This window comes from Strix uralensis, chromosome 22 (assembly GCF_047716275.1).
Source record: "Strix uralensis isolate ZFMK-TIS-50842 chromosome 22, bStrUra1, whole genome shotgun sequence".
In the NCBI taxonomy this organism is placed as follows: Eukaryota; Metazoa; Chordata; class Aves; order Strigiformes; family Strigidae; genus Strix; species Strix uralensis.
The window spans coordinates 8,575,378-8,599,233 of record NC_133993.1 but is presented as its reverse complement, the minus strand read 5'-3'; the positions used below and the strand labels follow the sequence as shown (position 1 = coordinate 8,599,233).

Genomic DNA, 23,856 nt, shown 5'->3' with positions numbered 1-23,856 from the left:
GGCGTGGCGGGGTGAGGGGCGTGACGGGGCGGGGCTTAGGAGGGGGCGGGGACTTGGGCCCTCCCTGTGGGTGCCCCGGGGCTTCTCTCCCTCCGCCCCCCCCCGGGTCCCTCGAACCCAGGGATCCCCGACCCCCACGGACCTCCCCCATCCCCACGGATCCCACCCCCCATCCCCACGGATCCCCCCCCTCCCCCCCCCACTCCTACGGACCCCCCATCCCCACGGATCCCCCCTCCCCACCCCACTGGATCCCCCTATCCCCACAGATCCCCCCCCCCGCCCCCCATCCCACGGATCCCCCCCACCCCCAGGGACCCCCCCCCCCGTCCCCAGGACACCCCACCCCTACAGACCCTCCATCCCCACGGATCCCCCCCCCATCCCCACAGACCCCTCCCAGCGCCCCCCATGCCCCCCCCCAATAACGACTCAACGAAGCCCCCTAATCTCACCCCTACAGACCCCCCCGGATCCAAACAGATCCCTGTGCCATTACGTGTCCCCAGATCCCCCCCCCCGAGTGACCCCCACCCACTCCCCACTAGTGATCCCTACGGATCCCCCCCAGCCCCACAAGTGACCCCTAGGGACCCCCCCCCCCCGAGTGATCCCCCACATCCACAACTTGGCGGGGGGGAAAAACACTCCTCACACTAATTTTTTTTTTTTCCTAAAGTTTTATTTTTTATAGTAATGACATGAGAACAGAAACATTATTTTTCCACTTTATTATACAAAAAAAAAACAAAAACCCAAAAAACTCAAAAAAACTCAAAAAAACAACAACAAAAAAAAAAAAGAACCGAAACCCAAGCAAACCGGGAAACCGCAGATGCGAGGCCCCCGCGTCCCGCTCAGCCGTACAAATTCCAAGTTGGGATTATTTTTTTTTTTTTTAAATTTTTTGTCTTTTTTTTAAACCTACAAAAACACTCTTTAAATATTAGAAAAAAAAGATGATTTTTTTTTTGTTTTTATTTTTGGTTTTTTTTTTGTTTTTTTTTTTTGTTTTGTTTTTTTAATGTAATTCACAAGAACTTCCATCTAAAGGATCCCGGGTTTTTGTGGCAGTGCCAAAATGCACTCAGGTTCAATTCTCTTGCAGCGCAAACGCCTTTTCCCCCAATTGTCGGCGCTGTAAGAATTTTTCATTTTTATTATTATTTTTTTTTATTATTTTTTTTTTAAAACAGAAAAAAAAAAAAAAAGGTTGTTTTTTTTTTGTCTTTTTTTTGTACTAAAAACACATCCACTAAAACACGATGGTGCTGGGTACATTCAGCAGAAAAAGGGATGGGTTTCCCCTTAGGGGATTGCGGGGGGGGGGGGGATTAAAAATTAGGAAGAAAATTAAAGGAAAATCCCAAATGGAGGCAGTGGGGGGAGGGGAAGGAGACAGAGGGACGGACAGACGGACACGGCGGGGAGGGGGGGACACAACACACCGGCCGGGTTCTCTTGGGGGCCCCGGTCCCAGGGGGGGACGTGGGGGGATTGTCCGTGCGGGGGTACCCGGGTTCACACCCCCCCCCACCCCCCCCCCCACCCCAGGGTTGGGGTCAATTTCCCCAAAATGATGTTTTTTCAGCCCGATTTGAGGGGAGAGGCTCTGATAGGGAGTGTCACCCCCCCCCCCCCAAGGCATTGAGGGGGCCCCGGGTTGTTTTGGGGTGTTGTCGGGGGGAGGGGGCTGGATTTGGGGTGCTGAGAGCAGCAGATCAGGGAGGGTCACGGGACCCCCCCATTGCAGCCAGAAAAAACCCAAATCTGCAGCTTGCCCCCCCCCCCCCCCGCCCCCCCCCGCCGAGCTGAAATTTGGGTGAAAAATTGCTAAATTAAAGCAAACGAGAGGAAAAAGCCCCCCCAGCCTCCTGAGCCCCGCCTGGGAAGGGGGGGGGGGGGGGGGGCAGGTGCCCCCCACCCCCTCCTCCCCTGGGACCCCCCCAAATCCTGTCCCCCAGCCCAGCTCCTCTCCGGGGACAGGATGGGGGGGGGACCAAAAGGGACAAAACTTGTGTCCCCCCCTCCCCAACAGAGTGGGGGTGTGTGTGTGTGGGGGGTCCCCAATCGCACTGGGTGGGTTTTTTTTGGGGTGGGGGGGGGACACACACACACAGGGTGGGGGGACAGGAACCCTGCAGGGAGGTGCCGTGGGAATGCTGGTGCTCGTGTCTGCTTAAAAAAAAAAAAAAAAAAAGGGGGGGGGGGCCCAGACAGGTGCCACCAGACACCCCCCCCCCATGCACCCAGCCCAGTCCCCGCGGCCCCATTCCCCTCCTGGGGAGGGGGGCATCGACCCCCCCAAAAATAAACCCAAACCGCACCAATATTTACAGCATGGCCGGGGGGGGGGGGGGGGGCAAACTGGGGGGTAACTGGGGCAACTGGGAGTGCTGGTCTCCCCAGGGGTTTGGGGCAAAGGGAGAGGAGCAGCTTCACCGGAGATGGAGGAGAAAATGGGGGGGGGGAAATGTAGGGGAAATTGGGGGGGGGGGGGGGGGGGGGGGGCGGAGAAAGAAAAAATAAAAAGATGGATCTTTCTCGTTTTATAAAAAGGAAAAAAAACCAACAAAAAAAAGAATAAAATAAAATACAACGGCACAACAACCACCGACAACACAGAGGGGTGCTCCGGTAGCACCCCCGCGCCCCCCCCCCAGTTGGTCACACTGAGCAGCCGGGACCCCGGGTTGGGGGGAGCCACGGCCCCGGGTGCCCCCCACCCCGGCACACACGCTCGCGCACACACACACGCACACACGTCCCCTGTCCCCCCACCCCGTTCCCCCAACGCCGCCCCCCCCCCCCCCCTCCCCAATGTCATCCACCCCCCCCCCCCCCTCCCGGGGACACGCCGGGGGGGGGGGGTCACGGTCCGTGGCCGGCGTTCCCAAGTGCCGTGGATGCGGAGGTCCCGGTGCAGCTTCCAGACTGTACAAGGGGTTGTTTTTTTTTTGTGGGTTGGTTTGTTTTTGTTTTTTTTTTTCTTTTTGGAGGGGAAAGGGGGGGTGCCCCCCCCACCCCCGAGACGCTGGGGGGGGGGTGCGCAGAAACATCATCCCCACGGCTGAGTCCTGAGCAACTCGGCTCATGCTCCGCGCCCGCTGCCCGGGGCGGGACGGGAGGGTCTGCGCAGGGTGAGGTGGGGTTGGGTTGGTTGTTTTTTTTTTTTTTTTTTTTTCCGTTTGTGTGTTTTTTTAATAAAAAAAAAGGGGGGGGGGAATTTTTTGTTTTTTTTCCTCCTCTTTTTGTTTTCTTTCTATAAAGTCCGGAGCTGGTAGCGAGGGTGCGAAGGGGGTGAGGATGGGGCGACCCTCCGAAAATAATGAAATCTCCAAAAAAAGAAAAAAAATAATCGCTTCACCTCCCTCAGTAGAGTAAAGAGGGGTGGGAGGGATTGGGGGGGGGGGCGGTTTGCCCCCTCCTTTCCCCCCCCGGCCCAGGGGGGGAGCAGCCCCCAGCTCCCCCTCCGTAGTGTGAGCTCGGCGGAGGGGTCCCTCCAGCCCCCGCTCCCCAGGTTGGGGGGTCCCACGGGGGGGGTCTGCGTCTCACTGGGGGGGGCAGGAGGAAGAAGAGGAAAAGGGGATTTTTGGGGGGGCTGGAGGGGGGTGGGGGGGAGCATTTGGGACCGAAACCAAGAAACCAAACGACGTTACTAAGAGCTTGGCCGGATCAGTTGGAGTCGGAGTCGGAGGAGTCCCCGGAGGAGGAGGAGGAACTGCTGCTGCCCTCCGAGTCGTTGTCATCCTCATCCTCGTCATCCTCGTCCTCGTCATCCTCGTCGTTCTGGGGACGGGGGGCAGTGGGCAGGGGGTTAGCGGCAGGACGGGGGGGCCCCTGCTGCCGTCCATCATCTCCCCTTTGCCCCCCCTGCTCGCCCTCCCCGCTGCGGCACGGGGTGGGGGGGGGGATCCCCACGGAGGCGGGGGGGTGCAACGCCATCCCTCCCACCACTGCCACCCCGGGGGGGGGGGGGGGGGGATGGAGGAGGGACGTGGGGCAGGAGTGAGTTTGTAAGGGCTCAGCTCGGGGGTGCCGGGGGGGCAGGAGGAAGGGGGGGAGCGTGCCGGAGCAGCGCGCGGGGGTCCTACCCTCACCTCTGCCACTGCCTCGCTACAGGATCCGAGGGAGGGTACCCGACCCGCCTCGGGCCTCAGTTTCCCCCCTCTAAAGCCGGGGAAGGAAGAGGCGTGAGCTGAGACCAACGAGGGGGTGGAAACACCTCACCTGTCCGCTGGCGAGCACAAGGCACGGACACGGTTTCTGGCCCCAGCGCCATCCAGCATACTCTGATTTCAGTTGCACCGGTGTAAAACTTTGACTCTGGTGACTTACTCGGCATTCACACTGGCGCAAACGGAGCCGAGACCAGACTCAGTATCTCCACCAGGAAAAAGACAGGAGATTTTTCTCTGCTCACTGGGGGCTCTGCACAACCCGCACCTCTACGTCCCGAGGCTGCTCCTAACTACGCCCCGCGGCTGCTCCTCGCACCCTCCCCGGGGACGCTGGGTGTTAGGGGGGGGGGCGGACAGACGGACGACACCCCGTTTCCCTTCGCCTCCCCGTGTCCCCCCGCTTCCCGGGAGCTCCGCCGCCACGGTTCTATCTGAGCCCGGGTGCGGACGCCCCCCAGCCCCGGAGGAGGGTGAGGGGGGGACAGGGGACAGAGCGAGCGGTACGGGAGCGGAGCGGGGCCCGGGACGGCCCCGCCGCCCTCCCCGCGGCACCCACCGCAGCCTCACCTCGTCCCCGTCCTCGCTCTCCTCCTCGCTGCTGGACTCTGACGAGTCGCCGCCTTCCTCTGACGAGTCGCCGTTGTCATCGTCGTCGTCCTCGTCTTCGTCGTCGTCTTCCTCTTCTTCCTCCTCCTCGTCGTCGTCCTCTGACTCCTGCAGGGCGGGAGGGGGTTGGTGGCGAGCGGGCACCCCGGGACTCCAGCACCCATGGGTGCACCACCCCATCCCTTGGCCGTCGGCCTTTGGGTTCCTCCGTTCACCGAGCGGGAGCAGGCGGCTCCCACCCCACACCTCGCCTGCAAGACTTTCCCCATTTATGTTACAAACGGCCCCAAAAAGCCTCCCGGAGCGGGTGCAAGGGGATGTCACAGACTGCAGGGGGGCAAAAATCAGACCTGGGTGGGTTTTGAGCACAGATGTGGGGAGGGCCCTTTGGGTTATTGTCTCAAGGAGAGGGCAGGCAGCAGAAAGCACCGGGGACGCCTCGAACAAGAGGTCTGGGTGCCCCCGGGACGCCCTCCCCAGGGAGGAGGGTGCTGGGTGTCCCCGACGCAGAGCACGGCGGTCGTGCACTCACCGACTTGGACTGCATCGTTGGCTTCATCTTGGGGTTGGGACCCCGGATCTTCCCTATGCTCTTGCGTTTCTGCAGGGAGGGGGGAACAAAACAAAACCATTTTAGAGCTGCAGAGCTCGAGTTCGGCTCCTTCCCAGAGCCCGGCACGGAGAAAACCCCACTGCCAAGCTGCTACAGGGGTGAATCCTTTTGAGGGGTTTTCCTAAGCTCAGCTCATCTACCACACAGCCTAATCTCAGCCAGGGCTGATCCCAGCCCAGCCCCAAGCCCCCGGGACCCCCCCACGGCAGTGCCGGGTGGATACTCACGTTGGAAGTGTGTTCCTTGTAGGCAGCTCGCTCCTGCGGCGAGAGGCTCTGCGGAGACAGGGGAGACAGTCAGGGCGCAGGGAGGGCTGGGGAGGGCCTCTAACACGGGGCACCCCCTCCCAAAAGAGAGTATTTAAAAGTTACAAAATGCCAAAAAAAGCGTCTGGAGATGGTGGTTCCCAGAGGAAGGCTCTGAGCTGGGACCACGTGCGGCGTCCCCGAGAACAACCGACCCCTGAGCGCCCCGGTGCCCCTCCCCACGCGTCGGGGCTCGGCCCTCACCTTGAGCCAGATGTCGAGGTGCACCTTGTACTGTTTCTGCTGCTCCTCCGCCAGCTTTTTGTAGTGGTCCTTCTGGCCCTGGGAGATGCGCTGCCAGCGGCTGCCGATCTCCACCATCCGCTCCTTCAGCGGGAGGTGGTTCAGCTCCCCGTTCGACAGCAGCTCCTGGGAGAATTTCTGGTAACCGTTCCTGCAAGGGGGGAGCGCAGAGCCCGATCAGACGCCGGGCACGGAGAACCGAGGTGGCCACAAGCAGCCTGCAGTAACCACCACCCATCCCCACCGTGGTCCAGCCCACACTCCCTCCACCCTGGGGCTGCTCCAGGCTCCTTTGCACCAGCCCCCCCTTGCCCAGCCAGATCCAACTTTTCAAAGCCCAGACCCCAGGTACTCACATGGGGGGTTTCTTCGGCTCTCCCTGGAACTTCATTTTCTTGGCAGAGTTGGTGGAGCACGGAGGGGCCCGCATCTCGCTCAGCTCCCTCTGAGCCAGAGGAGAAAGAGGGGTCAGGGAGACGGGGCAGCGCCGGCCGCGGGGGCACGGCGAGGGGCAGGAAGGAGCAGGGACCCACCTCGTATCGCTTCTGATCCTCCGCCGCTTTCTTGATCCACATCAGCTTCTCCTTCTTCTCCATGTTGTTCCAAGTGGCCTCCATGGCCTTCAGCGCCTTGCCCCGGTCGTTCTGTGGCACAGAGACCCCCGTGACACATTAGATGCTCCCAAAGCGCCCAAGGGTGCTACCGCTGGCTCTGACCCCTGCTGTGCCCCCCGGCCCCCCCACGGCTCCCAGCCCCAACCTGTCGCCCCGGGTGTGAAAAGAGGGGAGAAGGCACAACGTCATTCCTGCTGGCGGGAGCCATGATCCCACTTCCAGCCCCTTTCCCAGCCCACTCCTCACCTTGAAACGAGCCAGGTAGTCCCCGATGACGCTCTGTTGCCAGATCTCCTCGGCTGTCTTGGGAGACTCGGGCAGCTTCCCGCGCTCCTCCTTATCTGAGCCGTGCTTCTTCTCCGACTGCGCCTTCATCGCTGCCTCCCGCGCTTTGTACTTGGCCTGCACGGGGCGGGGGGGGGCATGGTGGGGGTGAAGAGGCAGCTTGGCCACCTGGGCACAAGCCCCCGGCCACCACGCGCCAGGAGGGCAAGCAGCAGGACGCTGCAGCTTCCCCCGGGGCCGTCCCCACGGTAGCAGTGGGAGCCCCCCACCATTCACACCCACATCTCAGGACTCGCCCCCCACCAGGAAAACCATCAAGCCTTTAAATTCAGGCTCAAGGACCCTCCGAGGCTTCTTAAGCTGCTGGGTTTTGACCCACCAGGTCACAAGAGGGGAAAGGGCACGGCCGGCAGCACCCATGGGTGCCAACACCAGCGCCTGGGTGATGGCTGCTGGAGCTGTGATGCTCCTGGGGACAATTGTCCCCCAGCTCTGGTGCCTGGGGACGAGGAACAGCAGGACAAGGACAGGCAGCGTCCCCCAGGCTGCTGGAGATGGCCAACGGAGCAAGGGGGATGGAGGAGAAGGGTCGGGGATGGTACCAACCTTCTTCTTCTCGGAGAGGTCATTCCACATGCGGGCCAGGAGCCGGGTCAGTTCGCTCTCCGACAGCTCCGGCCGCTCCTCCTGCAGCTGCTTCCGCTTCTCCTCCGAGAAGATGAACATGGCGGAGATGGGCCGTTTGGGCTTCTCTGAGCTGGCCTGCGGGAGGGACACGGGGCCGTGGGTCGGGGTGAGCTCACAGAGGGACCTGCCTCGCACTGGTAACCTCCAACCCAGGAAAACCACGGTGAAAGAACCAAGGAACAAACCCCTCGGAGCACCCTGAGGGACCAGCGACCCCATCCCATGGCTCTGGCACGCGCTGCCCCGTCCCTTCAGTTGCTGCTCTCACCTTGCCGGTCTCTGGTGAGGACTTTTTGGATGCGGGACTCGTCGCCCCTTTCCGGTTGCTGCCCAGCATCTTCTCCTCTCCTAGCACCCGCTGCTGCTCCTCCTCAGGCAGGCTCTGGGTGGCACAGGAGGAGACACACGGTTAGAGAGCCCCACGCTAACGAGGCTTGGAAGCCATCGGGGAACAGGGACACTGAGGAGAGGGAATTCATGCACTCAGTTGTCCTGATCCAAAAGCCACCCCAGCCAGGGCCAACATCGGGCACTGCACGCCTGGGTGCGCAGCCTGGGGGGTCCCCATGCCTGTGTCACCCCCCCTCGCCGGGCCACATCCCTCTTCCCCCGCGCTGTCCCCTCCCCGGCTCAGTCTCATCTGCTTCCTCTCCCTGAAGGCAGGGCAGGCAGGTGCCCGGATCTGAGTGCACCCCTTTTTTTTCCACTCCCTGCCCTTGCAGACGCAGCCGGGCCGCGTCACGTCCGCCCCAGGCCGAGCACGATGCTGGGACGGCCTCGGCGCGGCTCCCCCCCGCCTACACCCCGGCCAAGGGAAGGAAGCGAAAGACTCGCTGCCGCCTGCACAGCCACAGCGCTGACAGCAACCCCACCCCCCCGCCCCCCGGTACCAGCCCTCTGCTCACCCCCCGGCTTCCTCTCCTGGCTGCGGGGGCCCATCCCCACCTCCCAGTGCCCAACTGGAAGGCACTGGGTCAGGTAGCTGGCAAAGGGTCAAGACTATGTGCAAACATCTCTGCACAGCACCCACAGCTGGGTCCAGCCGCGTTTTGGGGGGAGCAGAAGAGGGGGAGCATCAGGGCAGCCCCTGTTTAACCCGTCTCAGCCCCTGGCCAGGGCTCCCTCCCCACATTCGGGGTCTCCAGCACCCGATGGCTGAGGCACCCCCACCCCACTCACCTCCAGGAAGCGGAGGAGCTCAATCTCGTAGTCTTTCTTTTTCTGGAGGGAGACGGAGACACGTGGTTACACAACGGTCCCCATCCCTGCCTCGTGCAGTCCCAGGCGCGGCCTCAGCCCCCCCAGCAACAGCATCCTCCACCCCAACCACCTGCTGGTCCCACACCCGCGGACTGGGGCGACCGAGGACCAAGGGAGGTGACCAAGGACCTCAGGGGGAATTGGTGGTCAAGAAAAAAAAAAAAACCAGGCACTGAGGAAGGGTGAAGAGCTCATTTCCAGCGAGATTTGTAGCCCAAGCTCTCCCATCCTACTCCTCCCTCTCCGTAGTACTGGTGCCCATCTGCCCGTCCATCCGTCTGTCCACCCTCAGCCACTCACCTGATCACACTTTTTGTGGTACGCGTCCTTTTCCTTCTGGGAGAGCAGTTTCCACTGCTGGCTGCACAGCACCATCCGCTCGGTGCTGGGCACGTCTTTCATGTTGGCCATCAGCTCTGCACAGTAGAGGGAGTAGCTATTCCTGCAACCAACGGAGAGACCCAGCATTAGGGACAACCTGCCCCGCTCACGTCCCCTCAGCGAGGGGCTGGGTGCTAAGAGCCCCCCAAGACCCCCCAGTTGTCGTTGCACCGGGCAGTGAAGTGCTGTGCCAGAGGTGTCTGCATTTTAGGGAAGCTAGGGGTTGGATTACCCCCTAACCCGGAGCACGCAGCATCACTGTAAACCTCGCTGATTCTCTGCAAGTATCTATTTAATGTATATTTAAGGACCAGTTTAACGGAGTCATCAACGGCTCATGCCCACAGTCCCAGAGATGATCGGGGATCACCTCTCAACGCCAGGCAGAGCCCCAGTTTCCTCGTTACCAAGAACCAGCGTCCGCCCGAGCTGGCCAAGCGCCTGAAGCGATAGCTCAGAGAGAGACAGATCCCTCGTACCCAGAGGGAGAGGACTCACGGAGGTGGTTTTGTGGGTCGTCCATCAAACTTGTCCTTGAGCTGGCGCTCGGCCTTGGTGAGGGTGGAGCGGGTGATGCCCTCCTCGCTGATGTTCAGCTCGGGGTGCTTCTGGATGTAGTCACGCATGATCTCCTGCAAAGGGCGGGGAGAGCCGTCAGCAGAGGGGCTCCGATCCCCGCCTGGCTGGGGGCCGGAGGAGGAGGAAAGAGAAGCCAACCATTGCCCTAATCATCTCCCCAGGGGTTACTTCTCCCTTCCCCAAACACTGCTGGAGGAGGCAGGGCTCAGACTCACTAGGGACCTGCAGGGATCTGGCTGAACCCCCACGCTGGCTATCGGGTGAGGCTGGCTAGCCGCTGGCGGCCGCAGCCGGGAGGCAGAGTGGCTCGGAGTGAACGTAGGGACGAGTGTGGAGGGGAACGGGCGAGGCTGCTCCCTACCTCGTACTCCTTCCGCTGTTCCAGGGCCTTATGAATCCATTTCAGCCTCTTTTTATCCGAGAGTTGAGACCACTGCTTGCCCAGCGACTCTTTCACCTCCTTCGTGGTGGCCTGAAAACCCAAAGCCAGAGGTGAGGGCAGAGGGGTAAAATCCAAAAAAAGAAGAGGGGAAAAAAAAAAAAAAAAAAAAGTAAAAAAAGGCAAAAATAGTGTGGCCTGCCACTTTGTCCCAGCGGCACCCGGCTTGGGGCCGTGGGGTGGCTGTGAGCTGAGCTCGTGGCCGGGGAAGGGGGTGCGTGCGAGTGTGGGGCATGGCCAGAGGTGGATGTCTGTGCTGGAAATCTTTCCTGCCCTGCCTCAGGCTGTGGTCACCCCTTCAACTGCAGGCAAAAAGTGGGGTCTGTATCCCCGAGCCTCTTCCAGATGTGCAGAGCCCCTTCTTACCTCCATCCAGACTCCTGGGAGCTTCTAGCGGTGTCTTCCATCCCGTCCCCCCCCTAAAATGCTTCTCGTTTCCCCCTCCTCTCCCCCCAGCAGCGGGGTGCAGCACCCCTCAACACTCACACTCACACGCACTCCCACCCACCGTACTCACATCTGGACGCACTTTCAAGTAGATCTTCTTCTCGTGGTTGTACCACAGCTGCTGGGGGGTTTTGGGTTTTTCAGGGACGTCGGATTTCTTGGCGTTCTGGATGAGATCCGGGTGATCTTCCCTTTACCCGGCAGGGAAGGGAGAGCGTTACGGAGGTTGCAGGTGGAAGGAGAGCACCCCCTAAACCTCCCCGCTGAGGAGTAACGGACACTGCAGGGCTCAGATACTGCGGGGGGAGGTCCCCGAAAAGAGCAGGAGGGTTTGAGGGGAGATTTGAGTCTGCCCCTCCTAGGGGAGCATCTAAGGGATGCTACAAGCATCCCCGTTAGCACACCGGGTGGGGCTGCGTCCCTGGAGCAGCGGCGGGTCACCGGGAACGCCAGGACCCACCCGGGTCACAGCGACCACGTTTGAAGGGAAGGTCTGGGGGGAACGGGGTGGTCGCTTCAGCTTTTAACAGCGCCAGTGGCAGGGCTCCTGTCCTCCCCTTGCGGACCCGAACGCCCCGAGCGTGGCTGGTCCTCTGCTCTCTCACCCTTGCCGAGTCTCCCAGCTGGAGGGCTGCTCTCAGACACCTTTTCCTTGCCTTTTTTTTTTTTTTTTTTCCAGCATCCCCCCTCCCTTCTGCCTTCAAGCTGCAGCACCCACCAGGGCTCCTTCCATGAGCTACACACAGGAGGAGAGACTGGGCCTGCCTGGAGGGGCCTGGGCAAACGCAGAGGGGCTGCCCGCTCACCTGAACCTCGCTAGGTTCCTCTCAAACTCCTGCTTCTCTCGCTGGAAGTCCTGGATGTATTTCATCTGGGGACACAAAGCCACCAGGGAGGTGGAGAGGGACGTCAGCACCGGGGAACGGGCAGGCGGATACCTCCCTGTCGACTGGGCACCCCACCTCCCCCAAAGGGACTCGAGGGCTCTCCAGCCTCTCAGACTGGTCCTGCAGCTCCCAGCTGAGGGTTTCCAGCCTGCCCAGGGATTCAGAGGCAGGATCTGCCTCCCTCTCCCTGCACCCGAACAGCCCTGGGGAAGAGAGCACAGCAAGACTTTGTGCCCTGGACCTTTCCTGCTGGTGGCAAATCCACCCAGACTGAGGGCTGGGGCACCCTGAACACCTGCCTGGGCTCTGGCCAAGCCCACGGGCACCTCCAGAGCTGGGGGTGGGATGGGGAGCTCCCTGCCCAGCACCTCCCGCAGCTCAGAGCAGAGCCTGCCCCTCCAGCCCTCGCTCGGCCACGGCGGGGTGTGTGATTTAACCCCAGCGCTAAACACGGATCCACCCAACAGCAAAGTCACCATCCAGGTCCGTCTGGGAGAGACGGACCAACGGACAGACCCAGCCAGCCTCCACCCCACAGATCCTGGGAAAGAGGGCAGGAAAAGGAAAGGAAGTCTTACTGGTCTGACTGGACTAAAGAAGCACTCGGCTTTGTCCCGCCAAGAGCCAGATTAAACCCTCGCCAGGTAGAGGCTGGGCTCTGCTGGTTTTACTGGGAGAACTGGGCAGGCAGAGCTCAGCACGCAGAGGCACGCAAGTGGGAAGGGACTTGCTGACTCCCCCCGTACCTTTTTCTTCTCGGGAAGCTCCTTGTATTTCTTGGACAGGATCTTGGTGAGATCCAGGTTGCTCATTTCGGGGTGAAGCTTGGCATATTTAGCCCGCTTCTCCATGAAGAAGCGGAAATAGGGAGTCAGGGGCTTCTTGGGGAAGTCGGGGTGTTTCTGGGGAGACAGCAGAGCAGCAGACACTGAGTGCGGAGCCGGCAGCACTGCGGAGGGCACAGCCAAACCCCGCCAGCTCCCAGCTCCCGCCGCTACTGGGGGAGACCTGCCTCCATCCAGCCCCACTAGCGATCCAGTGACATGGGAACAGCCCGACTTTGCAGGCAAAGGGGGTAAAAACGCTGGGAATAAGGGCTCCCTCGCCCAGACACTACAACATCCCAGCGCTGCGTATCTCGGGAGCAGCCTCCAGCCATCCAGAGCTGTTGGCGCAGAGCAGCTGTGCTGCAAGAGGGGAAACTGAGGCAGGAGGAAGGGACAGGACCCACGTCCCGGGGACGGCGGGTGGCAAGAGCATCGGCCACCCTGGGGCTGCGCTGCCGAAAGCAGCACCCCACCCGACCCGGCAGGCCAGGAATAGGACGGCGGCTTCCCGGCCCCCCCCCCCCGGTGCTAAACTTGGACGCAGGCTGCCAGCAATACAGCCGGCCATATTAAATGTACCCTGGACTTGGCCCGGGCCCAGAGCCCGCGGCCTCCAGAGCCTTGGGCAGCCGGCCGCGGGGATTACGGGCGATGAGGTGCCTGCAGGGGCTCTGGCGGCAGAGCCACGCGGGTCTGGGGTGCCACGTGGGTGACAGCCCCTCGTCCCGGGGAAGGGCGAGGTCCCCCCTTAGAGACCAACCCCAATTCCTGCCCAATACCTTGAGCTTTTTGCCCTTGTAAGGATTCTTCACGTGCTCTTCAGCATCCATAATAAGCTCTGTGAGGGTCCGAAACTTCCTCACCTGCGGGGTAACGAAGGACCACAAACGTGAACAGGCTGCGCACGGGGGACAGGGCAGATCCCCGCTCGGCACGGTGTAAACCCACAGGGTTTCGTAACGCCACCGCGCAAACGACCCGTCCCAGCGCCTCCGAGGGGCTCGCGACGCCGGCGGCAGCGGGATGGTGTCGGCGCTACGGGCCGAGGACTCGGGGTGACGAACTGGAGCGATTCAAACAGCCCCGGGAGGTCAGCGGGGCGCTCGGTCCCTCTCACGAAACCCCCCCCGCGCCCCCTGCAGCCGTCGGTTACCTCGTTAGAAATCTCCATCCACTTCATCTTGCACATCTCGCCCGAGAAGTCCTTGAAAGCCACTTTCTCCCAATCCAGGTGGGACTCGGTGGTTTTGAACTTGCTCCCGTCGTTGGAGGGCAGGTTATTCTTCATGCACTCCAGCAGAGTCAGCATGTCCTCCTGAGACCAGCGGTCTGAGCGGCAAAGAAACAGGCTTAGGAGCAGCGAGGGGCAGGCAGCCTTCCACGGCGACTACAGCTCCCGGCGTGCAGCTCCGGCCAGCGCGCCGCGACACGTCAACTCCACGTGCTGCCTCTCGAGATTAAACATCAAAGGGACGTGGCTGTTTCCATCACCCTCGAGCAACTTTCTACGGGCCCAAAACTATCCAGGCAAAGCTAGAAAATCCACTCGGCGCAAACCAGAGAGACTCGCTCATCCCACTGCACCATCAGATAAGGCGACGGCTCTGCCGCGTGGGAGCAGAGGGCTATTTCCTACGCACGGGAGCGACGCGCTCTCCAGCCAAGGAGGAAACGGGGAAACCCACTTTCTAAGTGGAAAAGTTGTATCCGGAGCAATGGGAAACCCCTCAGCGCTGCTTCTCCTTCAACTCGGAGAGCCTTGCCATCACCTGGGACCTAGCTCCATGTTGACCTCTGCCAAGGTCAAAGCTCAGAGACCACAAAGCAGGAGGGGGGCTGAGTCCAGCACAGCCCCCCCGTCTCGCAGCGGGGTCCCCGATGCCGCAGGGGTGATGGTTATGTCACCCCAACATCCCCCGAGCTGCTGGGAGGAGTGTTCCCAACTCCCCCAAGGACAAGCTGCCGGGATGGACACACGGCAAAGCCAGGGAGCCTGGAGCGACCTGGGGGGGGCAGGATGGGCAGCAGCCCCGTGTTGGGACAGGCAGGATACCCCAGCACCAAACGCCCCATCCAGCACCGACTTCAGGCCGGGGTAATTCCTCCGCCAGGCTCTCCGAGCTTCCCCGCCAGCTGGGGAGAGGAGCCGTGGGTGCTCTGCAAAGATGGGTGGCCCTGGGGAAAAGCAGCGGGGCCTGGGAGCGGAAAGAGAGGTCCCCGGGGACGGGCTGGAGGAGCAGAACCCCGAGCCACACGCCCACACGGCCCCGTCCCGAGGGCTCCCCGGGCACGGGACCGGCTCTCCGCAGCATCCCGTGCCCCACGTCACTACCGGGAGAAGATTGGGGTGTCCAGAACTGCCTGAGGGACACGGAGATCCCAGCAAGATGGGGACAGCCCAGCCGGTCGGGGCTCGGAGGGGAGCATCGCTCTCCCTCCGTCCCCAGGAATGAAAACAAGCTCCCAGAAACACCCGGCTGCGGTTCTCCCTCCGCTCAAACTCAATAGGCACAAAAACACCACCTCTGCCTCCTGCCTCCGTGTCCTGCCTCTGCTTCGGTCCGGTGAAGGGCAAAACCTGCCCCCCCCGAACCCCAAATCTGAGCGAGGAACGTTAAAGGACACGGGGAGCACAGCCAGGACCGGTCCCCCCACCCCACTTCGCCTCCCGGACCTGTCAGGTTGGGAGGTCGAGGCAGGAGCAGTTTGGGGTCCAGCCGGTCTCTGCAGTTAATTCATCAGGTCCATTAGGGATTCATTGGGGAGGGGGCGATGGGAAGAGCCCCCCCATAAAGCAGGGAGCCCAGCAGCTCGGCACATGTCTCCGCACACTCCCAGCTTCAGAGCCCCAAAACGTCACGAAGGGGGAAAAGAGATGGTAAACCCCCAACCCCTCCGGTGCCTCGAGGGGAGATCAGACCTGGGGGGCACCGAGCCCCATATTTTCTCTTCTTATTTTTCCCATCCCCTTTCCAGACTCGCCCCCCCCCCCCCCCCCCCCCCCAGGCAAGGACCAACAAGGTAGAATCGGGCCGTGAAGCTGGTGCCAACTTTACTTGCGTAAATCAGGAGAAATAACTGAAAGCAGCACGGTCACAAAAATCAAGCGGGGAGGAAGAAGGGGACGAGACCCCCCCAAACCTGCCCCCATCAACAAGCCCCATGCCTCAGTTTCCACCCCCCCCTCCAACGCAGGAACGCCTCGAGACCTTTGGCCCTGCGTGACCCCCCCCCGCCGGCAGACAGCCAAAATAACCACAGCCCACAGGAACATGTAAAAAACTGCAGAAACCTCCCAAACCCCTCGCTGGCAGCGGGGTGGGGACAACGGGGACCCCACGCTTAGTCTCCCCCATCCCTCCATCCCCCCCCTCCCTCCCTCTGGCTGGGGTTTGCCAAAAAACGCCGGAATTGCGGAGTTCACCCGCCAAGATGAATGGGGTTGTCTGTGCCCTGGGACCGATTTATCCCCGGCTCTGCTGGCATCGCCCGGGCCGGGGCTATATTCGGAAAGCTGCCCCGGTGTAATTAAATCCATCTAAAGACCCGGCGAAGGACACGTGCGCCAGCGGGTTCGCTCGGGGCAACAAACCGACTGCGGCGAGGGAGGAAAGACGGGGGGACCGGGCGGGTGTGAGAGGGGCTGGACCGCGCTCCCCCAGGGTTTGGGGGGCACCCGGGGGGTGTTGAGGTGCTGGGGTAGCAGAGCCCTGCTGCCCAGGCGAGCTGCCCCAAATAAAATATCCCTTTTTTTTTTTTTTTTTTCTTGTTTTCCTCCCCCTTTTCCAATAAAAGCTGAACCTCTGATGTCATCCCAGGGTCTGGAAGCCGGAGGCCCAAGGTAACGGCTTGGCTTTTAATGCAGCCCAGATGTGAACGGCAAATGCAGCACCTCTTTGTGCCAGACCCCCCCCCCCGCGCCCCCCCAAACACCAGCCACCCAAAAAGAGCATCCTCGACGCCGCGAGCCAGCGGCCGCCCTTCGCCACGGCCAGAGGGGCTACCGGCGCGTGCAGCCGCGCGCTCCAGGATCGGGAGAGGCAAATCCCACCCCCCCTCTCTGCTTCCCCCCCACCTCCCGCCTCCGGCACAGTCAGGACGGTGACTCCTCCATCCCTGGGACAAAAGGGCCGCCCCGAGGTTTGGGGTTTTTTTTTATTTTTTGTTTTAAAAACGTGGCAGCAGCGGTATTCCTGTGGGAGCTCCAGCGTGGTGGTTGGGGGGGGGGGGGCCGGGGACTGCAGGGCACGGAGAGTTGAGGCGGGGGGGCTCACCTTGGTTTTTGGGAGCTGTCATTTCCAAGTCTGCAGGGCACTCGGCTTCGCCGTTCATCCTCCACCTGCCTGCGCCCAGGACGGTCCCCGCCGGCTCCCTCGCGCGCTACCCGAGATCACTCCCGCTCGGCTCTGCAAGCAAAGGGAGACCCCCGCTAGGCACCCCCCCACGCCAGGGCGGACCCCCAACCCCTGACGGGGAGCGGGGGGCCTGACCCACGTGTCCGTGTGTCCCCCCTCCCACAGCAACCAGGTGCTGGGATAGCCCACAGCCAGCCCTGCGAGGTTGGGGGGGTGGAAAGGGGGTGCAGGGCAGGGGGGATAAGGGAGGAGAAGGTGGGTGGATGTGGGTGGTCGTAGAGATCCTGGGGGGGGGATCCTGAATGGTGGCACGACCCCCACGCTGGTGGGGGGAGGAAAAAAGGGGTGCGTGGGAAGGGGAAAAGGGTGCAGGGGGATGTCCCCGAGGTGGGGGGGGGGGGGAGCAGGATCCAAGGGGGATCCCCAAAGATCCAAAGGGGATCCCTGTAAGAACTGAGAAGAGTTCAGGGGGTCTCCCTGAGGGGGGGGGGGTGGGATCCACAGAGCCGGGTCAGGGGGATCTGAGCCAACAGGACTCCAAGGGATCTCCCAAGGGGGGGGGGGGGTTTCTCCCCAAAAAAGGGGGGTCTAAAAGAAAAGGACACCATGGATCTAGTGAGATCCTCCCCGGGGGGGGGGGGCACGTTCAGAGGAGAAGGATCCCCAAGATCCAAGGGATCTCAGGGAGGTGCCCATTTGGGAGCTCCGGGGGGGGGGGGTCAGGGCTCCCCCAAGGGGGGAGGACAAGCTGGGGGGAGGATATTTCAACAGGGGGGCTCTAGGGGAAGGATCCCCCCAGATCTCAGTGGGGGGGGATCTTATGGCTCCATGGGGAAGGATCAACCTGAGGCTGAGGCAGGGGGGAGCAAGATGCCAGCCTGGGGGGGATCCCCGGGGGGGGGGGGGGGGGGATCCCTGGCGGGGGGGAGCAGGGGCCGCAGGCCTGAGGGGGGATCACCCCGGGGCGGGGGGAACAGGCCGTAGGCCCCAGGGAAGGAGAAATGGCCCCGGGGGGAGCAGGCCCCAGGCCTGAGGGAGGGGAGCTGGGCCTGGGGCGGGGGGTCCCAGGGGGAATCCAGACTTGGGGGGGGATCCCAGGAGGAGCCAGGCACTAGTGGGGGGATCCAGTCCCTGGGGGGGTCCCAGGAGAGAGCTGGGCCCTGGGAAGGCTCCTGGAAGGAGGATCCAGGCCCTGGGCCTGAGGGAGGATCACCCGGGGGGGCCTCGGGGACAGCCCTGGGGGGGTGCAGGACCCCCCCACGGCTTCAGAGGGGTCGAGGATTGCCCTGGGGGGTGATCGGCTCCTGCGAGGGGGGGATCAGGGATCACTCCAGGGTGAGGGATCAGTCCCCAGGGAAGGGAATCGGGGATCACCCCGGGGGGGTGCAGACCCCTACCGAGCCCCGGGGGGAGGGGGAGATCACCCCGGTGGGCATGAGCGCTTCTGGGTTGGATCAGCCCCCGGGAGGGGGGATCTGGCACTACCTCGGGGGTTGGGGTGGGGGAGAGCCGGCGGGGGGGGTGTGGGGGGGGGGGAAGGCGGGATCGTGGCAGGGGGAGGGATCCATCGGATCATCGCGGGGCGGGGCGGGGGCGATCGTGCTGCGCGCGCAGAGGGATCCCCGGGGGGGCAGGCGGGGGGGGGGGGTGCGGGATCCCCCGGGGTGGGGGGGGGAACGGGGGGACGGGACCGGATCCCGCGCCCTGTTGGGGGGGGGTGGGGGGGGGAGGAGGAGGAGGAGGCGGGGGAGGAAGGGGCCGGGCCGTCGGGCGGAGGCGGGGAGCCCGCACATGCCCTGCGCCGCCGGCCAGCTCCAGTCTCCTCCTCCGCCAGGCAGCAGGAACCGGGTGGGACCCGAGCGCGGGCGGCCCCGGCGGCGCCTCCCCGGCCCCCTCCCGCCCCCGGTTCCCCACCCGGGCGCCAGCGAGCCGCGCTCCGCCGCCTCTCCCCCCCCTCCCCGACCCCCCCCCCCCCCCCCCTCCGCCTTGCTCTCCGCCACCAACACCCGGGCAGACAATGGAGGCGAGGCCGGGGGGCCGAGGGAGCGGAGAGGGGCCGGGGGAGCGCGGAGCGCTCCCCCGGCCCCTCTCCGCTCCCTCGGCCCCCTGGAGCGATGCGATGCGCCGCGGCTTCCCCCTCCTCCTCCTCTTCCTCACCCCGCGCTTCCCATCCGCCATCCCCCCCCTCGTTACCGGCCGGCGCGGCCGCTCTCCGCCGCGGCACACAATGGCCGGGCTGCGCCCGCCTCCGCCCGCCGCTCCTTCCCCTCCACCCGTGCAGCCGGCGCGGTTATAAGCCGAGACAAACCCACCTCTCCGGGCTGCAAGGGGGAGGAGGAGGAGAGGAGAGAAGGAGGAGGAGGAGGTGGTGGTGGAAGGAGGAGGAGGAGGAGGAGGGGGGGGGGGAGCTCTAGGCCGAGCCGCCGCAGCCCCAGCCCCGCGCCGGAGCCGCTGGGGGAAGAAGAAGAAGAAGAAGAAGGAGGAGGAGGAGGAGGGGGAAGGGGGGGCGGGGATGCCCGGCTGGGGGCGGCCGGGCAGCTGCAGCGAGCCGGGCGAGGGCAGCGCGACCTCCCCGCACCGACCCCCGGGGAGCGGCTCCTACCCAATCCTCCCCCCCTTTCCCACCACCGCCACCCCCGCCGCCCCCCTCCTCTTCTCTTCCCACCCCCCCCTCCCTTACCCCCCCCCCGCGACCCCTCCTCGAGCCCAGAAACACCCACCCACCCAGCGGGGGGCTGGAGCCCCGCTCCCGGTCCGGAGGGAAGAAAGGAAGAAAGAAGGGGAGAAAAAAGGCGAAAAAAAAAATATATGAAGAAAAGGGGGGGGAAAAAAAAAAATCTATATAAAAAGAGAATAAGGAGAGGGTGGGGGGGAATAGAAGGGAGGAAGGGGGGGGGGGGGGGGGAGCGGACGAGCCCGGGCACGCACCCGCCGAGCTCCCCGCCGCGGCGCGGGACTCACCCGGGCTGGGGAAAAACAACCGCCCAGCGCTGGAAGCCTGCCCCCGAAATCCAGCTGCGGCAGCCGGGGAGGGAGGGAGGGCGAGCGGGAAGGGGGAGGGAGCGAGGAGGAGGAGAGGGAAGGGAAGGGAAAGGAGGGAGAGGAGGGGGGGGGGGTACACCGGGGCCGCCGAGCCGTGCGCTCCCCCCCGCCCCGAGCCCCAGCGCGGTGCCCCCCGCCGGCGCGGAGCGGGGCCCGGGCGGGCGAGCCCCGGCGGCGGCGGCTTCCTGCCCGCGGGGCCTGCGCGAAACCAGCCTTTTTTTTTTTTTTTTTGTTGTTGTTGTTCTTCCCTTTCTAAAGAAAAAAAATATATTTTTTTCCCCCCCTCCCCTCCCCGGGGAAAAAAAAAAAAAAACCCACCTAAAAAAATCCCCCTTTTGCCGGGTGCTGAGCCCCCCTTCCCGGCGGAGCGGCGGCGGCGCCTTACCGAGCCCGGTGCGCGGCGGCGGCGGGAGCCCGGGGAGGAACAAAGCGCCTCCTCCTCCTCCTCCAGCCCCGCCGGCGGAGCGGCGCGGCGGCGAATGGCGAGCCCGGGCGGCGCGGCACGGCCCGGCCCGGCACGGCGCGGCTCCGCTCCCCCGGCGCAGGCACGTACCGGCTTTGGGGGGCCGCGGCTCGGCGGGGCCGGGGCTCGGCGGGGCCGGGGCGGGGAAGCGGCGGTTGAACGGCGGCCAGCTCTGCAGCGCTGGCCCCGGGCGTGGACGCGCTCCAGTCCCCGCAGAGACGATCGCGCTTTCCCCCGCCTCCATGGCGCTGCGTTTTCTCTTCCAATCAGCCGGGCTCTGAGCGCCGGGGTCCGCCGCCAGCCTCCGCCGCTCCCCAAGCGGCACCGCCGGCCGCCGCCGCCCCGCGCTCCCGCCGCTTTCGCCGTGTTTTTTATTGCTCTTTGCTTTTGCAACACTGTGGCGAGAAGAAAAAGAGGAGGAGGAGGAGGAGGAAGGAGAGAGGAGGGAAAGGGGGGGGGGGGGGGAGGTGGGGGGGGAAAGGAGGAAAAAAAAAAAAAAAATCTCCTTACATGTGCAACAATCCTCGCCCGGCGTTTGCATAAAAAAAAAAAAAAAAAAAAAAAGAGAGAGAGAGAAAAAAAAAAAAAAAGAGGGGGGAAGCGGAGGGGGGGGGAAGCCGAGCCGAGCCGCCTCCCGCCCCGGTGGGTCCCCTCCGACGCGGCGGGGCCGCGCTCCCTGCCCGCCCCGCGGCCCCGGGCAGCCCCGGGACACGGCCGCGGTGGGGGGTTTCCCCGGCGGGGCGGGCGAGGGGCAGTTTCCTCCCCTCCCTCCGCTCCCCTCTCCCTTTTCTCCTCTCTCTCTCTCTTAATTTTTTTTAATGCAATTTCTCCAACTCCACCTTTGTTGTGCTGGGCGTCATTCCCCGCAGCCAATCCCGGCCGGGCAGCTGCCTGCAAATTACCGGCCATCCCGAGCTGCCTGCAAATTACGGGCCATCCCAGGCTGCCTGCACGCCACCGGCCACCCCGGGCTGCCTCCACGGTGCCACCGGCCACCCCGCTGCCGCTCACACGCAACCGGCCGGCCGGGGCTGCCTGCACGCTACGGCCACAGGCCTCCCGCACGCCACGGCTGCTCCAGGCCGCCGGCGCGTTCCCGGCTGCCCGCGCGCTACCGGCGAGCTTCGGCCATCTGCACGCTACCGGCTGCCCGCACGCTACCGGCGAGCTTCGGCCATCTGCACGCTACCGGCTGCCCGCGCGCTACCGGCAAGCTCCGGCCATCTGCATGCTACCGGCTGCCCGCACGCTACCGGCGAGCTCCGGCCATCTGCACGCTACCGGCTGCCCGCGCGCTACCGGCGAGCTCCGGCCATCTGCACGCTACCGGGCAGGCCGGCGCAGGCAGCTCCGGGCAGGCACCTGCCACAAGGCAGCGGGGAGCAGGATGTGGTGGGTAGCCCCCCCACCCCACCCCAGGGTGGCAGGATGAGGCGGGGGAACGTGGGGTCAGGCCTCGGGACTCTCCAGCTGGCTGCACAGGAATGGCCAAAATCTGGGAGATTTCCACCTGTTTCTATGGAAAAGGAACAAAAATAATTATAATAATCCCCAAATCTGGGTGCAGGTTGCCCCCTCAGGTTGATTTGGGGGTGGTGGGGGGAAGCCGGGCTGTGCAAGTGATTTATTTGGGCCTTATCCCCGAGCAAAGGATCAGACACGGACGGACGGACGGACGGCCCCTCCGCCACGTCCCGCGGTCCTGCCTCCAGCCGGCACGGCCGCCGAGGTGTGCCAAGCCGCGCCAGTCGGCTTCGGCGCCGAGCAGTAATCCCTCCAGTGAAAGCTTAAAAAAAAAAAAAAATATATATATATATTTATTCTGCGTGGAAAAGGCCTCAGCTGAGCTGTTTTCCCTGGCCTAAATGAGGTGAAATGTCACTGTTTTGCAACAGGGAAAAATTGCAAAGGAAAAAAAACCAACAAAATATTTAGAGACAATCAGGCCAAACGTGAAAATCAACATTTTTTAATTTTTAACCTTTTTTTTTTTTTAAAAAAAAAAACACAAAAAGCCATTTTAGATGGGGTGTGCAAACCCTCTGTGGCCCTGAGTGCAGCTCGGACCCCCCCCCCGGAACGTGTTTGTGCGGCTTTTGCCACCGAGGAGGGACACCAGAGCCCTGGAACTGAGCCACAGCCCCCTGCAGCAGGTGGGCCAGAAACGGGGGCTCCTCACAAACGCACCCCGAACGCTCCCCCCCTTGCTCTGTGCCCTCCCCAGGGCTTGCTTCTAACCAAGGGATTTTTTTTTTTATTTACTGTTATTTGAGTAATTCGTATTTTTGCAAATAAAGGTGCAGCACGATGGTGCAACTGCAGCCTTTTTGGAGTTTTTTATTTTCATTTTCACTTGCTCAGCGCACGAACAGCACCAGCGCTCTGCCGTACACCTCGAGGAGATCCGCGGCTGTCGCGGGCAGGCTGTGGCCCTGCCTGCACGGGCAGAGGTGCAGGCAGCAGAGCCGAGGGCAGCTCAGCTGCCTGATGGCACAAAGCACCCCGTGATGCTGGGGGCACCCTGACACACCCCCCCCCCCCAGCACCAGGGCTCTCCCCTTCCAGGGGTGATGCTGCGACGTGACCCAGCTCTCCCGCGCTCCCCCCTCCTCGTTAGCAAACCTATTAATTATTTTTTCTTTTTCCCTTGCCAACTCACACCCTGCCGCCAACCACCGCTGCAGGTCCCCGCCACGAATCACCCCCCAACCACATTTCGCTGGGCTAAGTCAAGCTCAGATGAGAGCTTGACCTAAATCCGCCCCCCCAGCCAGGCCGGATTCCGTGGCAGTGACCTCATTGACATCTCCCAGGGAATAAAAATCTCTTCCCAGGGTGGAAGGTGGGAAGGACGGGGTGCAGGCAGGCTGCCCCGGCCGCAGGCAGAGGCCTTCCTCCATCGCCGGGTTTCGGCGGCAGGGATGGCAGCAGCGGGTCCGGCCGGTGACGGTGACCCGCAGAGCCCTCCTGATGGCACCCGGCGTGGCTAGCCCACGTGAGGCCGGCAGAAGGACAGGCAGCTGCCAGATCTGCAGGCCTTGGGCTGAAAAACATCAGCCACGTACCTCCATCCCCAGAAAACAACGGCAAGCAGCAACGCCGGGCTCAGAAAAAGCCGGTGAGGGCGGTGGGATTTATCCCAGCCCCACGGAGAGCGTTTGGGGGCACGGTCAGGAGCTGGCGCAGATGCCGGCCCCGATGCTTGCCCCATAGAAAGGCTCCGGGCAAACGGGCACGTCGCTTCCCACGGCCCCGATTACAGAGCTGGGCTGTGGGCAGGTGTCTTCTGTGGGGGCAGCAGCCCGGCTGATTGCTCTCGTTAATGAGATTACAGGTAATCAGGGTCAATTTAGTGCCAGCACGGTCTGGAGGAGGGGGGCTGGGGGCTGCGGCGTGTTACAACATCCCCGGGCAGGCGGCTCAGCGTGTGCCCCCCCCCGGAGCGGGGACAGCCACGGCAGCAATAGGGCAGCACCCCAGGGTGCAGGGGGGGCTGAGTATCCTGGGATGGCCACAGGGAGCATTCTGGGATGTCAGGATGCAGCAAGCATGCCGGGATGGCTGTGGGGAGCATCCTGGGGTGACCATTGGGAGCATCCCGGGATGCTGTGGGGAACATTCTGGGATGGCTGCAGGGAACAT

General features: G+C 63.3%; 1 protein-coding gene across 14 annotated transcripts; it reads right to left on the bottom strand.

The window, feature by feature from the left end:
- Window positions 1-713: 713 nt before the first annotated feature.
- UBTF (upstream binding transcription factor) lies at window positions 714-20,992 on the bottom strand. 14 transcript variants are annotated; one of them, XM_074892437.1, is made up of 23 exons: window positions 20,725-20,992; window positions 20,070-20,609; window positions 16,629-16,760; window positions 13,508-13,683; window positions 13,134-13,217; window positions 12,274-12,429; window positions 11,447-11,511; window positions 10,702-10,831; window positions 10,116-10,226; window positions 9,674-9,807; window positions 9,095-9,236; window positions 8,714-8,755; window positions 7,803-7,916; window positions 7,454-7,609; window positions 6,809-6,964; window positions 6,482-6,592; window positions 6,305-6,393; window positions 5,910-6,099; window positions 5,628-5,675; window positions 5,320-5,388; window positions 4,749-4,895; window positions 4,231-4,350; window positions 714-3,789 (listed from the first exon to the last, which is right to left on the bottom strand). In XM_074892437.1, the coding sequence occupies exons 3-23, from the start codon at window positions 16,684-16,686 to the stop codon at window positions 3,676-3,678; spliced, it is 2,412 nt and encodes an 803-aa protein (XP_074748538.1). In that variant the 5' UTR covers window positions 16,687-16,760; window positions 20,070-20,609; window positions 20,725-20,992; the 3' UTR covers window positions 714-3,675. The 14 variants fall into 14 exon arrangements, with proteins under 14 accessions (XP_074748538.1, XP_074748535.1, XP_074748543.1 ...); XM_074892434.1 differs by having other exon boundaries at window positions 20,137-20,609; XM_074892442.1 differs by having other exon boundaries at window positions 10,711-10,831; window positions 20,137-20,609.
- Between the last annotated feature and the right edge of the window lie 2,864 nt (window positions 20,993-23,856).

Coding starts and splice junctions, on each gene's coding strand:
- UBTF (XM_074892437.1), bottom strand. CDS start 16,686: ATGAACGGCGAAGCCGAGTGCCCTGCAGACTTGGAAATGACAGCTCCC. Junction 6,100..6,304: donor GAGCCGAAGAAACCCCCCAT/GTGAGTACCTGG, acceptor CCCCCCTTGCAG/GAACGGTTACCAGAAATTCT. Junction 4,896..5,319: donor CAACGATGCAGTCCAAGTCG/GTGAGTGCACGA, acceptor CCCGCCCTGCAG/GAGTCAGAGGACGACGACGA.